We start from the raw sequence: 15326 nt of genomic DNA, 5'->3' as shown, positions 1-15326 counted from the left end.
ACCAATCAGCTAAAATGAGACTACTCCCCACAGTACCAGTATAGGACTCTGGGAGAACCTGACCTCTCACCCTTATCCATTAGTAACAAGGAACCCTCCATAGCCCAGGCTAGGAAGTGGAACACAGTATTTCCCCCTACATTCACTTAGTCGCATATAACTACCTGAATGGGTTAAGCTGAGAAATGTAGGATCCAGCTGGGCAATTGTAGGTCCAACCACAACTCTATTTTGGTGTATGACCAGGAGTCTCTACCACAGATATGTTAATAGGACTTAATTTATCTGGTAAGATTAATCTATAACTGTTCTAAAATAATTTATTGGTTCTTTACAATTGATTTTAATATTTCTGTACTCTGAAAAAGCTCTTTCTTATGGTTGTCCCAAATGATGTGTTTGCCATTTTAAAAGCCTCTTTCAAATATCTATTTCTTCTTCAGCACAATTTTTTTGTCTTTGAATATATTTTTGTGTTCTATTGGTGTTTATTAAAATAACTCAGGGCTGGGTGCAGTGGCTCATGCCTGTATTCCTAGCACTTAAGGAGACTGAGGTGGCAGGATCACTTAAGCCCAGGAGATCGAGACTGTAGTGAGCCATGATTGCACCATTGTCCTCGCATCTGGGCAACAGAGCAAGCCCGTCTCAAACAAACAAACAAACAAGTAACTCACTCGCAGGCTGGGCGCGGTGGCTCAAGCCTGTAATCCCAGCACTTTGGGAGGCCGAGACGGGCGGATCACAAGGTCAGGAGATCGAGACCATCCTGGCTAATACGGTGAAACCCCGTCTCTACTAAAAATACAAAAAACTAGCCGGGCGAGGTGGCGGGCGCCTGTAGTCCCAGCTGCTCGGGAGGCTGAGGCAGGAGAATGGCGTAAACCAGGGAGGCGGAGCTTGCAGTGAGCTAAGATCGGTCACTGCACTCCAGCCTGGGCGACAGAGCGAGACTCCGTCTCAACAACAAAAAAAAAAACTCATTCGCTCACTCACTCACGCACTCACTCAGGTCACTTTTACCCAACACTATCTACTGACATATAACTATGAAAATTACTGAAACTGATTGCTGCCCCAAATTTAGGTTATCTATCCCAAATTATAACCTTTCACTCTACTTTCTCTCGTGTCCCTCCTTCTCAGTAAAAAGAAATTTAAAACCTAGGTCTATTCTGATAGTTTTCCTTCTCTTTATCAGAATTGTAGAGAGCTTAGCTATTTTAGCTAGATCAGGGTGATATTTTTTTAAAAGTGACAAGTTATTTTATATATGGTAAAGAAATTAGGCAGCATTCATTTTCTGAAAAAATATTTTTGTCTTTGGAAGAGGTTAAATTACTTAAGATACAGTAAAACAGAAAGTATGTTAAAGAAGTAACAAAATAGTTGCTTTCCTTTTGGCCCCTGATTTTGGCTGTCAACTTATTAAGATTAACTAAATTCTGTAACTCAGTACCAAAATAAGTTTATTTTTATGTGTAATATAATCTGTAATCATATTTTTAACTTAATCGTTTTTACTCCTAATGTACACTTCCTTTGGACAATTAGATCTTTAAGGATAATGTAGTTTTATTTACAGGGTTGCATTTTTGTATGTGTGCTTTAAGTTTTTTTTTTTCTTTTTGCAAACAAGCCCCAAAGCAAATTCTTTATTTCTAGGCAGTGGCCATATTCTATTTTCTTAACCTATACATTTAATTCTAGATGAAAAAACAATTGTTGAAGCCTGTGATCCTGGTTAACATTTACATGTTGTTTTCACATTTGTTAGCTATAATTCAGAAAAATCTTTTGAATTTATACCATTGAATTCTACTTTTTTAGCATCCTTTTATCAAGAATGCAAAACCTGTATCAATATTAAGAGACCTGATCACAGAAGCTATGGAGATCAAAGCTAAAAGACATGAGGAACAGCAACGAGAATTGGAAGAGGAAGAAGAAAATTCGGTTTGTAATTATCTTCAAAAAGTTGATTTTTTTCTGCTGAGTTACTTTTCTATAATTCTGTTTCTTTAAATAAAAGCACTTACTGTTTTATTATACAAGTAAGATATGTTTTTTCTTTGAATCTCAAAATATATTTGGTTTGCATTATACATTTGCTATCTTTTTCTGATGTCTTAAGAATTAGTGATTACTGGAATGTAATGTTGATAGGATGAACTTGCACAGTACCTAGTATCTAGTTGATACTAACTCTGGGTTTGTTAAATAAATATTGTCTTGAATTTGGACAATTTTGTGTCATATCTTCTGGAATTTTCTTTTAACTGGTCGCCAGCTATGCTGTAGATAAAGCGTACATAGCAGAATAGGAGTTGCAGGTGGGACATAAAAGGGCCTGGCATATTAAACTAGCCATTAGTTCCTTTTAGTTTATGCTGATGTTACTACATTTAAATAACGAAATAAAATAATTGTACTTATTTACCACATTTTGTAGTGTCTAATACTTTTTTTTTTGAAACAGTGTCTCACTGTGTTACCTGGGCTGGAGTACAGTGGCGCAATCTTGACTCACTGCAACCTCCACCTCCCGGGTTCAAGTGATTCTCCTGCCTCAGCCTCATGAGTATCTGGGACTACAGGCGCACACTACCATGCCTGGCTAATTTTTGTATTTTTAATAGAGATGGGGTTTCACCCTTTTGGCCAGGCTGTTCTCAAACTCCTGACCTCAAGTAATCTACCCACTTGGACTTCCCAAAGTGCTGGGATTACAGGTGTGAGCCAACTGCACCTGGCTTTTAGTGTCTGATGCTTCTATCCCTTACTAATTATTTTTTGCCTCTGTGTTTCAAGTTAAATATTTTTTTTTCTGGGTAAAGATATAGAGGAGAATAACCCTTGGTATTCAAATAGTCATAAAATCTGAAAACACATGTATTATTTTATTTTTTACTGATTGAAAATGTATTTTATAACAGTATGTTCTCCCATAAAAGTTCATTTAAAAAAATCTCACAGTTTCTGTATACAAATAGAATTATTTTGCTAAATTAAATTCAGTTTTAATTTCAGAGACTGGTTATCCAGTTGGGAATTCTTTTGAAATTCTTTTACTCTTTTTACCAATTATTAAACCTTTTATCACATGGTAGCCCAGGACAAGGAGAAATGTGCATCTTCATAGAGCTGATTTATAATCGTGTTCTTTAGATATGCAGCTACATGAGTTATTTATTTGGCCATTGTCATGGAATACCTAGTGAGGAGATACTTGAAGCCTGTATTCTAGACTTAAAAGCTTTTACCAATGAATTCACTACTTAGAATTTTAAATAGTGTCTTCAAAAGGTATTTTTTTCAGGTTTGTCATTGTGCATTAATTCTACAAAGGTAAGTAGGTGATATGGGAGATGTAAATACCCTTGGTTCTTGCTCTCAGGGTTTCCTGTTTCCTACGTGGATTCCTGTGTGATGATAGATACATTTAGTTTCAGATTTCTCTCCAGTTAATGTTTTTAAATCTTAAATTTTTGTAGTTGTTTCTTGTGGGTTCAAAGGCACTTTATCATATATTATCAGTTTTTACTACTTTTTAATACTTTGTTACAGTCATTTTGGTTTCTTTCTGCCCCTTTGGTGATCTCTTTCTTCACCATTTCTCTTTCCTTCGCTGAGCTTAAGTCACACTAGTCTTTCAGATTTTTATTATTTTTTTTAACATGCTTAAGATCTTTCCTTACTCAGGGCCTTTGCATGTGCTATACTCTGTGCTTGAAACACTCTTTTTCCTTAGAACTCTTGGAGTGGCTAGATTCTTTTCTTTTGAGTCTCAGCTTTAAATATCTTGTACCCCCAAAACATAGCACCTTAAAACAACACACGTTTATTATCATGGTATTTGTAGATTGCTGTTTCAAGAGGGTCTTAGTTAGGTGATTCATTCTCAGGGTTTCTTATGAGATTGCAGTCTAAGTGTTCGTCAGAGCTGCAGTCATCTGAAGGCTTGACAAGGGCTGGAGGATTCACTTCCAGGATGACTCATTCAGGGTCTCTCAGAGTGAGTGGTCCGAGAGAGAGAACAAAGAGGACTTCGGTCTTTTATGTTGTAGTCTCAGGAGTTAAATACTGTCACTTCTGCCACATTCTTTTTATTTTATTTTATTTTATTTTTATTTATTTTTTTGAGACGGAGTCTTGCTCTGTTGCCCAGGCTGGATTGCAGTGGCATGAGCTTGGCTCACTGCAACCTCCACCTCCCAGGTTCAAGCAGTTCTCCTGCCTCAGCTTCCTGAGTAGCTGGGACTATAGATTCATGCCACTACACCCGGCTAATTTTTGTATTTTTAGTAGAGACCAGGTTTCATCATATTGGTCAGGCTGGTCTTGAACTCCTGACTTTGGGTGATGCACCCACCTCAGCCTTCCAAAGTGCTGGGATTACAGGCATGAGCCCCTGCGCCCAGCCCATTCTAGTTTTTAAAAGCAAGTGAGTGGTGGAGCAGGGAGTTCCAAGAATCGATTATCTCCACAGAAGCAACTGTTAATTAAGCTGGCAAAAACTGACAAATCAACTTTTGCATAACTCTGTAATCTGATAGAAAACTTACAGCATCTGGAAGACTGCCAGATTTTGATAAGAAAGCATTATGACATTTTTGCTTATATACCTAGTATCCTTTATTTTCTAGCTCAGCAGCAGCTATGGGGCCAGCAACCCATATTCCTGGTGTAGCTCACTGGTGCCAGGAGGGGGACAATGAGAACCTTGTTCTGAAAAAAAAAACTGTAGTTTTCATTTTGACCTGTCTGGTGGTTCCCTGAGGGACTGGTGCAGATACCTTTGTTCAGCTCCCCATGAGCTAGAGCAGCTTCCTGGTTGGTATCTATCAACCATCTAAATCTGCTAGAGCTAGTAAACAAATTTGGCAAAGTTTCAGGGTACAGCATCAACCACAAAACTCGGTTGTATTTCTAGGCACCAGCAATGAAAAATGTAGAAAGGAATTTAAGTAAACAATGCCATTTATAATAGCATCCAAAAGAATGAAATACCTAAGGAATAAATTTAACCAAGGAGGTGAAAAACTTGAACAGTGAAAAGTACAAAACATTGCTAAAATAAAAGACCTAAATCAATAGAAAGATATCTTGTGTTCAGAGATTAGAAGACATCATATTGTGAAGATGGCAGTACTTCTCAAAGCAGTTCACAGATTTTAAAGATCCATTTCCAAATTCCAGGTTATTTTTTGCAGAAGGGGAAAAGTCAGTGCTCAAATTCATATGGAATAAAAAGGGGCCCCAAATAGCCAAAACATATCGAAAAAGAAGAACCACATTAGAAGACTCACACTTCCTGTTTTCAAAACTTAATATTAAGTTGTAGTGATCAAATCAGTGTAGTACTAGCTTAAGGATAGGTATGTAGACCAAGGGAATAGAAAGTCTGGAAATAAACCCATAAATCTATGGCCAACTGATTTTTAACAGAGTTGCTAAGACCATTTAATGGGAAAAGAACAGTCTCTTCAACAAATGGTACTGGGACAGCTGGATAGCCACATGTAAAAGAATGAAGTTAGACCCCTGTGTCTTATCAAATACAGCAGCCTTTTAGTATAAGATCTGATTGGCTGGATCAGCAACCTAAATGTAAGAGCTAAAACTTTAAAACTCTTAGAAGAAAACATAGGGTTAGTCTTCATGACTTTGGATTTGTCAGTGAATTCTTAGAGAATGATCCTAAAGCAGAAGTAACAAAAGAAAAAAGATAAACTGAACTTCATCAAAATTAAACATTTTTGTGCATAAAAGAATAAATTATCAAGAAGTGAAAAGACAGCCTGTAGGATGAAAGAAAATATTTACAAATTATGCTTCTGATAAGGGTCTAGTATCCAAAATGTATAGAAGCTGGGTGCAGTGGCTCATGCCTGTAATACCAGCACTTTGGGAGGCTGAGATGGGTCGATTGCCCAAGGAATTCAAGACTAGCTGGGCAACATAATGCGACCCTATCTGTTTTTAAAAACAAACAAAAAAAAACAAGCAAACTGTATAGAGAACTCTTACAACTTACAGTTGAATTATAGGCAAATTGGTGGTTACCAGAGACCAGGACAGGACCCAGTTGTGGTGGGCAGGGGGTGGGAAGGAGGGAAGGATGGAGGGCGACTCCTTAATATGTACAGTATTTTCTTTTGAGGTGATGAAAATGTTGTGATACTAGATAGAGGAGATGGTTGCACATTGTGAATGTACTAAGTGCCACTGATTTGTATACTTTAAAATGGTTAATTTTTTGTATATGAAGTTCACCTCAATTGAAAAAAAAAGAAGTCACTAGGTCTGGCCTGCAATCAAGGCAGTAGGAATGAGGCTCCACCTTTTGAGGGGAGAATTGCCAAAGAATTTGTGGTTATGTTTTAAAATTAGCTCAGACTATCCTCTGGCCGCACATTATTTACATTCCCTGCCCATGCAAAATACACGCACTATCCCATCTACCCTAAGTATTATTTCTTTACAATATCGGCTCAAAATCTAGAATGTCATCTTCTAAATTACATTGAGATAGAGATAATGTTCCTTAGGTCCAGTTCCTCTCAATCTGAAGACCTATAAACAAAAGAGGTAAGTTTCTTAACCCACCCCCACCACCCTGAGTAGCTGACATACAATGGTGGGTCAGGCATAAAATTATATCACTGTGGGTAGTTCTGTTTAAAAAAACGGAAGACAGGAAGTGCACACGAGTACATAGAAAATTTCCATAGCGGTTTTGGAATCCAGCCAAGCAAATGTTAGAAGTTTCTTCATTAAAACTAAGTTCTATTCCTACCTCAGCATAGTTTTTCATGGCTCCTTTCTGTGTTCTCTGTTTTTTGCTCTGCTCACTGAGTTCTTCCTTTTTCATGGAAGGTAGCCTGTGTGTTGAGCTAGATAGTTTTCTTAGCCTGCTTCCTGTGGTTAGAAATGTTGGAGTCCAAAGCCCTCTTTCCATTTCATGCATTTCTGTGCTCTGCAGTCAATGCTGGTAGTGTTTCTGCCAAAAACACTTTGTGGGTCTCCTATAAATGAGATTTATAGGAGCTTACCCCGTTAGAATAATCTACACTCATAAATTTTGTTGAGATAATTGTTTCCCTAATTTTGGCCTCTTGATGAGTTTGTGCAGGGACAATGCCTTTAAGCTTCTTAGAAACCCTGTTATTTGAGGAACTGCATGGATCTCTCAGAAATCTTAAAGGATTTTACAGTCACCTTTTCAGCTTGATATTTTTACCATAATTTCCTTACTATTGCCTGGATTTGAGGTTTGCTTGGAAGCTGTCTCGTAACTGTAGCATGGTTTGCTGTCTGTAGAGGCTGGAGATTTACAAAATTGACAAGTCTTTGGTCCCTCTTTTGTTTAATTGTCGTTTCTTAAGCTTATCTCTCTCCTTTTGTGTTTGATTATAGCAACAGGAAGAAACCAGGCAACATCTTAAATGCTTTGCTAGACCACCCAGTTCATTAGGTACATTTTTTGCTTTTCCTGTTACTTTTCTGGTTCCTATAGTCAACAGTTGATATGGTTTGGCTGTGGCTACACCCAAATTTCACCTTTAATTATAGTTCCCATAATCCCCATGTGTCGTGGTAGAGACCTGGTGGGAGGTAATTGAATCATGGGGGCAGTTACTCACATGCTGTTCTCATGATAATGAGTGAATTCTCATGAGGTCTCATGGTTTTATAAGGGGCTTTTCCAAAACTCTTTGCTTGGCACTTCTCTCTCCTGCTGCCCTTTGAAGAGCTGACATCTGCCATGATTGTAAGTTTCCTGAAGCCTCCTCAGCGATGTGGAACTGTGAGTCAATTAAGCCTCCTTTCTTTATAAATTACCCAGTCTCAGGTATTTATAGCAGCGTGAGAATGGACTAATACAGTAAATTGGTATGGTAGTGGGGTGCTGCTGTAAAGGACTTGCCTTGTCTCAGATGAGACTTTGGACTTGTACTTTTGAGTTAATGCTGGAATGAGCTAAGACTTTAGGGGACTGTTGGAAAGGCATGATTGTGTTTTGGAATGTGAGGACATGAGATTTGGGAGGGGGCAGGGGCAGAATGGTATGGTTTGGCTGTGTTGCTACCCACATCTCTTGAATTGTAGTTCCCATATTCCTCATGTATCATGGGAGGGACCTGGTGGGAGGTAACTGAATCAGGGAATAACCACCCGGTTCTTGTGATAATGAATGAGTTCTCAGGAGATCTGATGGTTTTATAAGGGGCTTTCCCTGCTTTGCTCAGCAGTTCTCTCTCCTGCTGCCCTGTGAAGAGGTGCTTTCTGCCATGGTTTTAAGTTTCCAGAGGCCTCCCCAGCCATGTGGAACTATGAATCAATTAAACCTCTTTTCTTTATAAATTACCCAGGTATTCCTTCATAGCAGTGTGAGAATGAACTAATACAACAATGTTTCTAAATTTTCTGCCACCACTTAAGAATCTCTTTTTCTCCAGCTTTCTAATATTTCCCTTACCTTCCTGAAACTTTCTTAAAGGCTATCAGGCTTCTAACAGTTTTTTCATGACTCTTCAGGCTCTTACTAAAACTGTCTTCAAAGTGCTTCTAGCTTCTGCCCACTGCTTAGTTTCAAATCCAATGACACCAAGTCGTTTTAGGTATATGTTACTAAGTCCTATCCATATTCAGGGTGAGGGGAATTAGTTCTTGCTTTTTGAGGGAGAACTGAAAATATTGTGAGCACTTAAAAATTATGTCAGGTTTTTATGATTTTTTTTTTCCTGAATAAACATTTATTCTCTGGGGCAAAGCTTAGTGTTTCTGGGTAAAACTCTTACGGTCTTTTTACTGAAATTATAAGAAAAAAGTAAAAAGTTTGGAGAGTCACACATTGAGCAATATTCACATGCTTTGCTTCAGATTATTTTTTCAGGCAGTACGTTCCATTTTGAGGTCATTTTATTAGATGTTGCCCTGCATGGAAAACATACATACGTACACACATACATTCTCACAAGCACTTAAAAGAACGAGATAGGCAGAATGAATCTGAAGTCTTTCTACAGTAAATGTATATCCTGCATTGCCATTTAGTTTTAGCAACTTTTAAAATTAGTAGATATAATTTCTCAGGAAAGTTTATCCACATTGAAGGCTCAGAATCTTACATAGTTTATATCATTTATTCCTTTGGGATTCTTTTGTGAGTTGGCTTAAATTGGATTACATATACAGTTTTAAATAAAACAGCTAATTTATCATAGACTACACATCTCTTGATGTTCAGTAAGCCAATTTATTTCATTGAAGTGATACTCTTTTTTCGTAAAAATAAAATATTTTTTATAAAATTTACATTCATTTTTGACTAAATGAACACAAAGTTTAAGTTGTGTATATAAAAAGCAGGCATACAGAATTTGTTCAGTTAATACTTGTTTATCTCTAGTATTCAAAATGTAAGCATGCAATTTGGTAATTTGGTATTTACACAACAAGCACTATTCATTCTTATGTATTTCTTGAACTTAGTTGATGATTTTTAAAATACTAATTTGTAAGTTTGCTGGTATGGCTTATTGAAATATTATACAGGTACTTGAATGAGTTTTTAAATATTTATACAGTAAAAGAGTACTTGTTTTTAAGTAAAACAGCAAAGCAAATGTTCTACATGTGGTACATTGGATGATGATTTTCAAAGCAGAATGATGTTAATTGAATTTATAAGATAAGGCATAGAACACAGCATTGACATGCTATTTTTAAAGTACTTTAAAAGATTGATAAGGAGTTTAGAAGAATTACTTTGTCACTGGAGCTCAGACATTTCTTAGGGATTACAGTGTTAAGTAAAATACAAGGAATTAAATGGGTGTAGAAGAATTTTAAGTGAAATGTTGAGCAAAAAATGGGATACTTTTTGATGTTAAGCTTGAATGAAATCTTTTCACTTTTATGCATTTATCAGGTCGTTTACTTTTATCTAAAGAAAGGTGTTATTTGACTTCATATTAACTTATTAATGACTCAAAGACAAGAAGTCAAATTCGTCTTAGACTGTGTCTTAGAGCTTCTATCCTTGGAAAAGAAATGAGGACTTTCTGGTGACCTCTTATGGTCTGAACTCAGAGCTGTTCAGGTTGTGGTCCTTAATCTCTGAATAATGGCATATTCCCTTTAAACGTGCTTCACTAAAGCAGTTGATTCTCAACATGGGTATGGGGAGAAATCCCAGGGTGCTTTGAATAACCCATTCCCCTCAGGTGGTGATACAGTTTCAGGTGAGCATTTCTTAGACAGAAACTCCCCCTCCCCTTCCCCTCTTTCTCCTTACCCCTATTCGATAGGGAGCTTCAAAAGTCTGCCTTCTTTTTTTTTTTTTGAGATAGAGTCTCATTCTGTTGCCCAGGCTGGAGTGCAGTGGTGTGATCTCGGCTCACTGCAACCTCTGCCTCCTGAGTTCAAGCGATTCTTCTGCCTCAGCCTCCCAGGTAGCTAGGGTTACAGGCACGTGCCACCATGCCCAACTAATTTTTGTATTTTTAGTAGAGACAAGGTTTTGCCATGTTGGCCAGGCTGGTCTTGAACTCCTGACCTCAAGTGATCCACCTGTCTTGGCCTCCCAAAGTGCTGGGATTACAGGCCTGAGCTGTTTCTGGCCCAAAATCTACCTTTTGAGAACCTTTTGAATTAGGTAAAGAACAGAACAGCAATGGAATTAGCCTAAATCAGTCCAGAAGCCTGTAATGTACTTAGTTGGTAAAAGGGAGGTTGCATTATCTAAGAATAGATCAGACTATCTGAATGTGAATTCTAGTTCTGTTCCCAAATAACTTTATGTCTTTGGGCAGGTTAGTTAACCTCTCTGATTCAGTTTTACCATCTGCAAATAGAGTTGTTATGAGGATATAATTATATATATATATGCACTTAGAACAATGTTTTGCACATAGTATGCTCAATAAAGTTTAGCTTTTGTTTTTATTAATGCCACTACTTACACCATCACTACTGCTGTTGTAACATTTTGGCCAGGTTTTGTTGTTGTTGTTGTTATTGTTCTGTTTGTTTAGTTTTCAGGGTTTTTTTGGTGGCTGCCCCTACTGGTTTTGCCCTTCCTTGTGGCCACCAAAATAATATTACTGATCTGGTGTGAACCGATACAGATTCAATTTTTAAAAAAACATTTTAAAACAAATTTTAACTGGCAAATATGTTTGGAAGAGTTAGTAGATATTTTTATAAACCTAGTTTTAAAATTAAAAATAAATATATTTGGGCCAGGCACAGTGAGTCGCGCCCGTAATCCCAGCAGTTTGAAAGGCCAAGACAGGCTGATTACCTGAGCCTAGGAGTTGAAGACCAGCCTGGGCAACATGGTGAAACCCTGTCTCTACAAAAAAAAATTTTTTTTTTAAACCCACAAAATTAGCCAGGCTTAGTGATGCATGCCTGTAGTCCCAGCTGTTTGGGAGCCTGAGGTGGGAGGATGGTTTGAGCTTGGGCAGTTGAGGCTGCAGTAAGCCATGATCATGCCACTGGACTCCAGCCTGGGTGACAAAGTGAGACTCTCTTTCTCTCTCTGTCTCTCTAAAAAGAAAAAACATATATATATTTATATATTATATATTTATATTTTTACAATATATATTTTTATATTTTTTATTTTTATTAATATATAATATATATTTGTTCTTTACTGGTTTTCCTCAAATATATGTGTATATATGTATATTTGTATACATACATTTGAAAGTATGTACAAATATACATACAAACACACATATATATTTTTTTTGGGGGGGGGGAGAAACCAGTAAAGAACATTTACTTATTCCTTTACATGGTAAAAAGTAAATTTTATTTAATAAGAAATAGTTCAGATAAAATTATTGATGACAAATTGAAACCTTGTAAAAGGATTACTTGTTATTTCTAATTTTTCCTGTGTAATCACAATTAAAACAAATTCTTATATAGTTATAACTGTGTAAATACTGTTCACTTATCTCATATTATGATTACATGTTATTTCTTTTTGTGATTTTTCTGAACCAATAATTGTCTCGGTTTTTGTTACTGTTGTGGTTTTTATAGTTTTCTAATCACTAAGTTTGTTCCCCAATGCTATATTCCCAGACTCTCTGCTGGAGCTCTGAACTCCTCTGTGTATGTTCAAACACAATTTATTAATACTGTCCTTTTTTTTTTTATTGATTCATCCCTTCTCTAGTCTTCTGTCCTCTACTAATCTGAACTAATTGCTCTTTAGGAGTGTTGAGCAGCTGTCATCCTAAGACTTCCTTTCAACATCAACCTGTGGAATGTCCTCTTTTTTTCTTCTGTAATCTCTTTATTCCTAGATGTTGTCTTCTGTCTTTCTTGTTTTACTTCCTTGTTTTTATGTATCATATCTCCCAGTAGCTTCCTGATATCAGTAGTTTTTTTCAGTCCTTGCATATCTGACCATGTCTTTATTGTACATTTACCCTTAATTGATTGATTGATTGATTGGGTGGGTGTAAAATTTTGGATTGAAAATAACTTTCTTTTATAATTTTGAAAACCTTGCTCTTTTTCCTTGCTCAGCAATAGTGCTGATGAGAAGATAGATGCCATTCTGATACCCGATTCTTTGAATGTTTGACTGTGGGAGCTTTTTGGATCCTTACATTGTCCCTGTTACTTAAAACTTTCCTAATAATGTGCCTTGGTGTACATCTTTTCCCCATTCATCGTATGGAATGTCTTTGACTTTTTAAATCTGGAAGCACCCTTCAGTTCTGTGTGATTTCATGTTTGCTGTTTCTGGATAATTTTCACTGTCTCTCCTCTTTTCTCTCTCTGGATCTCCTTTTATTTGGTTGTTGAACCTCTTAGGTTAGTCTTTCAGTTATCTTTTCTGTTTCCTTTTCCCTCTTTTTCTCTTTTTGTTCTTCTCAGATGGCCTCAAGTTTATCTTCCAAACTTGCTATTTTTTCATATTAGATATTTAATGTCTAAGGTAGCTTTCTTTTCTACGTTATTGTTTCCTTATTGTTATTTTGAGTTTTCTTTTGTTCCCTGCCTTGTCTGTGTTTCTTTTGTGTTTGTTTTGATCTCTGACATTTCATTTTACGGGCTTTCTTCAAATGTATTGGAATTATATTTGAGAGAAGCACTAAAATTACCTCTGGCAGCTCTGTGTATAAGAATGGAACTAGTTGACCAGCAAATCTTGCTGTAAAAGATGGTAGGGTTCACTACTCTGAATTCACATGCTTCTTGTGACTTTTCTCTTTGCAAGCTTAAGTTTTATTTTTGGTCTGCTGAGTTAGCTACTTACCTATTTATCTGTTTTCTAACTTCCAAACATTTTTTCTAGCTTCCACATTTTTGACATCTCCTATATGCTGTTGTCTATTCCCTTCTGCTGTTTGTCTTTTTGGGTTTATCCTTTTCTGTGACTTTGTTGTAGTTTTGATAGGGTTTTGCGAGGGATGGGCATAAACCCATGTGTTCTAATCTCCGTTTTGATGGGAGCTCCTGCCCTTCATAATTTCTTGGAGTGTTCTAAAATTGTAATTTTTATTTTATTTTTAAAATCTATCTATCTATCTATCTATCTATCTATCTATCTATCTATCTATCTATCTATCTATCTATGAATGACAGTCTCACTCTGTTGCTCAGGCTGGAGTGCAGTGGTGCAGTCTCAGCTCACTGCAACCTCCACTTCCTGGGTTCAAGCAATTCTCCTGCCTCAGTCTCCTGAGTAGCTGGGATTATAGGTGCCTGCCACCATGCCTGCGTAGTTTTTGTACTCTTAGTAGAGACGGGATTTCACCATGTTGGCCAGACAGGTCTCGAACTCCTGACCTCAAGTGATCTGCCTGTCTCAGCCTCCCAAAGTGCTGGGATTACAGGTGTGAGCCACCATGCCTGGCCTAAAATTGTAATTTTTGATATTGAGTTCGTAATATGATCTCTTTATAAATCTATAAAACCCTTAATATATTTCAGTGATTAACAGACTCCTTGAGTGCCCATAAATTAGAACCATTCAAGGAAAAAATCATAGTTTGTTCAATTCTGATTTGTTTTAGAGAAGTTGTCAAACAAAGTGACAAGCAGGGAAGGGAAAACTTCTGTAAGGTAGCATTACAAGGAATCACGACAATTAAAGCAAATCATACCCAAATTTATAGTTGATTAGAACAGAAGTAAATGGTCCAGGCACGATGGCTCATGCCTGTAGTCCTAGCGCTTTCAGAGGCCAAGGCAGGTGGATAGCTTAAGCTCAGGAGTTCAAGACCAGCCTAAGCAACATGGCGAAACCCCATCTCTACAAAAAATACAAAAATTAGCCAGGCATGGTGGTGCTCACCTGTAGTCCCAGCTACTCAGGAGGATGAGGTGGAAGGATTGCTTGAGCCCAGGAGGCAGAGGTTGCATTGAGTCGAGATTGCGCCACTGCAGAGCTAGACCCTGTCTCAACAGCACAACAAAAAGAATAGACATAAATGATACTTTTCTTTTTCTCAACCACTGGGTCTTTTACAATAGTTTTGTCGAGGTAGTGGAACAAAAGTACAATCTTGGGCCCCTCCTTATCTAATTGATACTGTGCTTGACCTAACATCTGTATCTGTTAAGTCAAGGTTGTTGCTTTGCAACCTCTTGTTATTTGTGTTAACAACTTAGCTTGGTTACCTTTGGCCCATAAAACTTTCTGGTTCTTTTCTTTTTTTCTTTAGCTTTAGTTTGAGGGATTCATTTGGCCATTACCTACTTAGTTGTGGTACTGGGGAGTTGACTTTCTTTTAGGATATGACAGAAAGTTTTAGATGGATATTTTGGTGTCCCAGTTGTTTTCAGTGAAATTTTTCTGCATTCTGTTTTATCCTTTTTGATTATTTCATGGATGAAAGGTCTTTTCAGCATGGTGAGAGATCTGTATTGCCAGCTTTTGCTTCTGGTTTATTTTCAGCCCAGAGGACCTGTATTCTCTGGCAGCTTTTACTGTAGCTGTTTCCAGTCCAGACTCTGGATTGGTCCTTAAGCAGTGACGGAGCAAATATAACACAGAGCAAGTTTAGCATTGGACCACTGACAAATTTCATAAAGCTAACTTTTTAGATAATATAGATAAAATTTTTTCTCTGATTTCAAAATTTCAGAACTGAGATTCACTGCTACATTAAGGGAGAGATTTATATTTCACATCAAGTGTTGACACTTTGGTCTATTGTGTGTGGATCCTGTATTCTTAACATAATTTTCAGAGAATTTATGGGTTATAACAATATAAACAAAAAATTTCCAAATTTAATTTACTTCTATCTAGTTTGGCTTATTGCAGTTGGGGGAATATTAGG

The 15326-nt window shown here is 37.1% G+C and overlaps 1 protein-coding gene across 1 annotated transcript in view; it reads left to right on the top strand.

Annotated features, from left to right (window-relative positions):
• LOC111520894 (serine/threonine-protein kinase 3) overlaps window positions 1–15326 on the top strand; it is a 334853-nt gene that overhangs the window by 201197 nt on the left and 118330 nt on the right. Inside the window, exon 8 of the mRNA XM_023183991.1 lies at window positions 1831–1956. Coding sequence (XP_023039759.1) covers window positions 1831–1956 — 126 coding nt within the window. The remainder of the gene's footprint in view (window positions 1–1830; window positions 1957–15326) is intronic.

This window comes from Piliocolobus tephrosceles, chromosome 7 (assembly GCF_002776525.5).
Source record: "Piliocolobus tephrosceles isolate RC106 chromosome 7, ASM277652v3, whole genome shotgun sequence".
NCBI classification, from domain to species: Eukaryota; Metazoa; Chordata; class Mammalia; order Primates; family Cercopithecidae; genus Piliocolobus; species Piliocolobus tephrosceles.
This window is presented reverse-complemented; position numbering and strand designations above follow the sequence as displayed.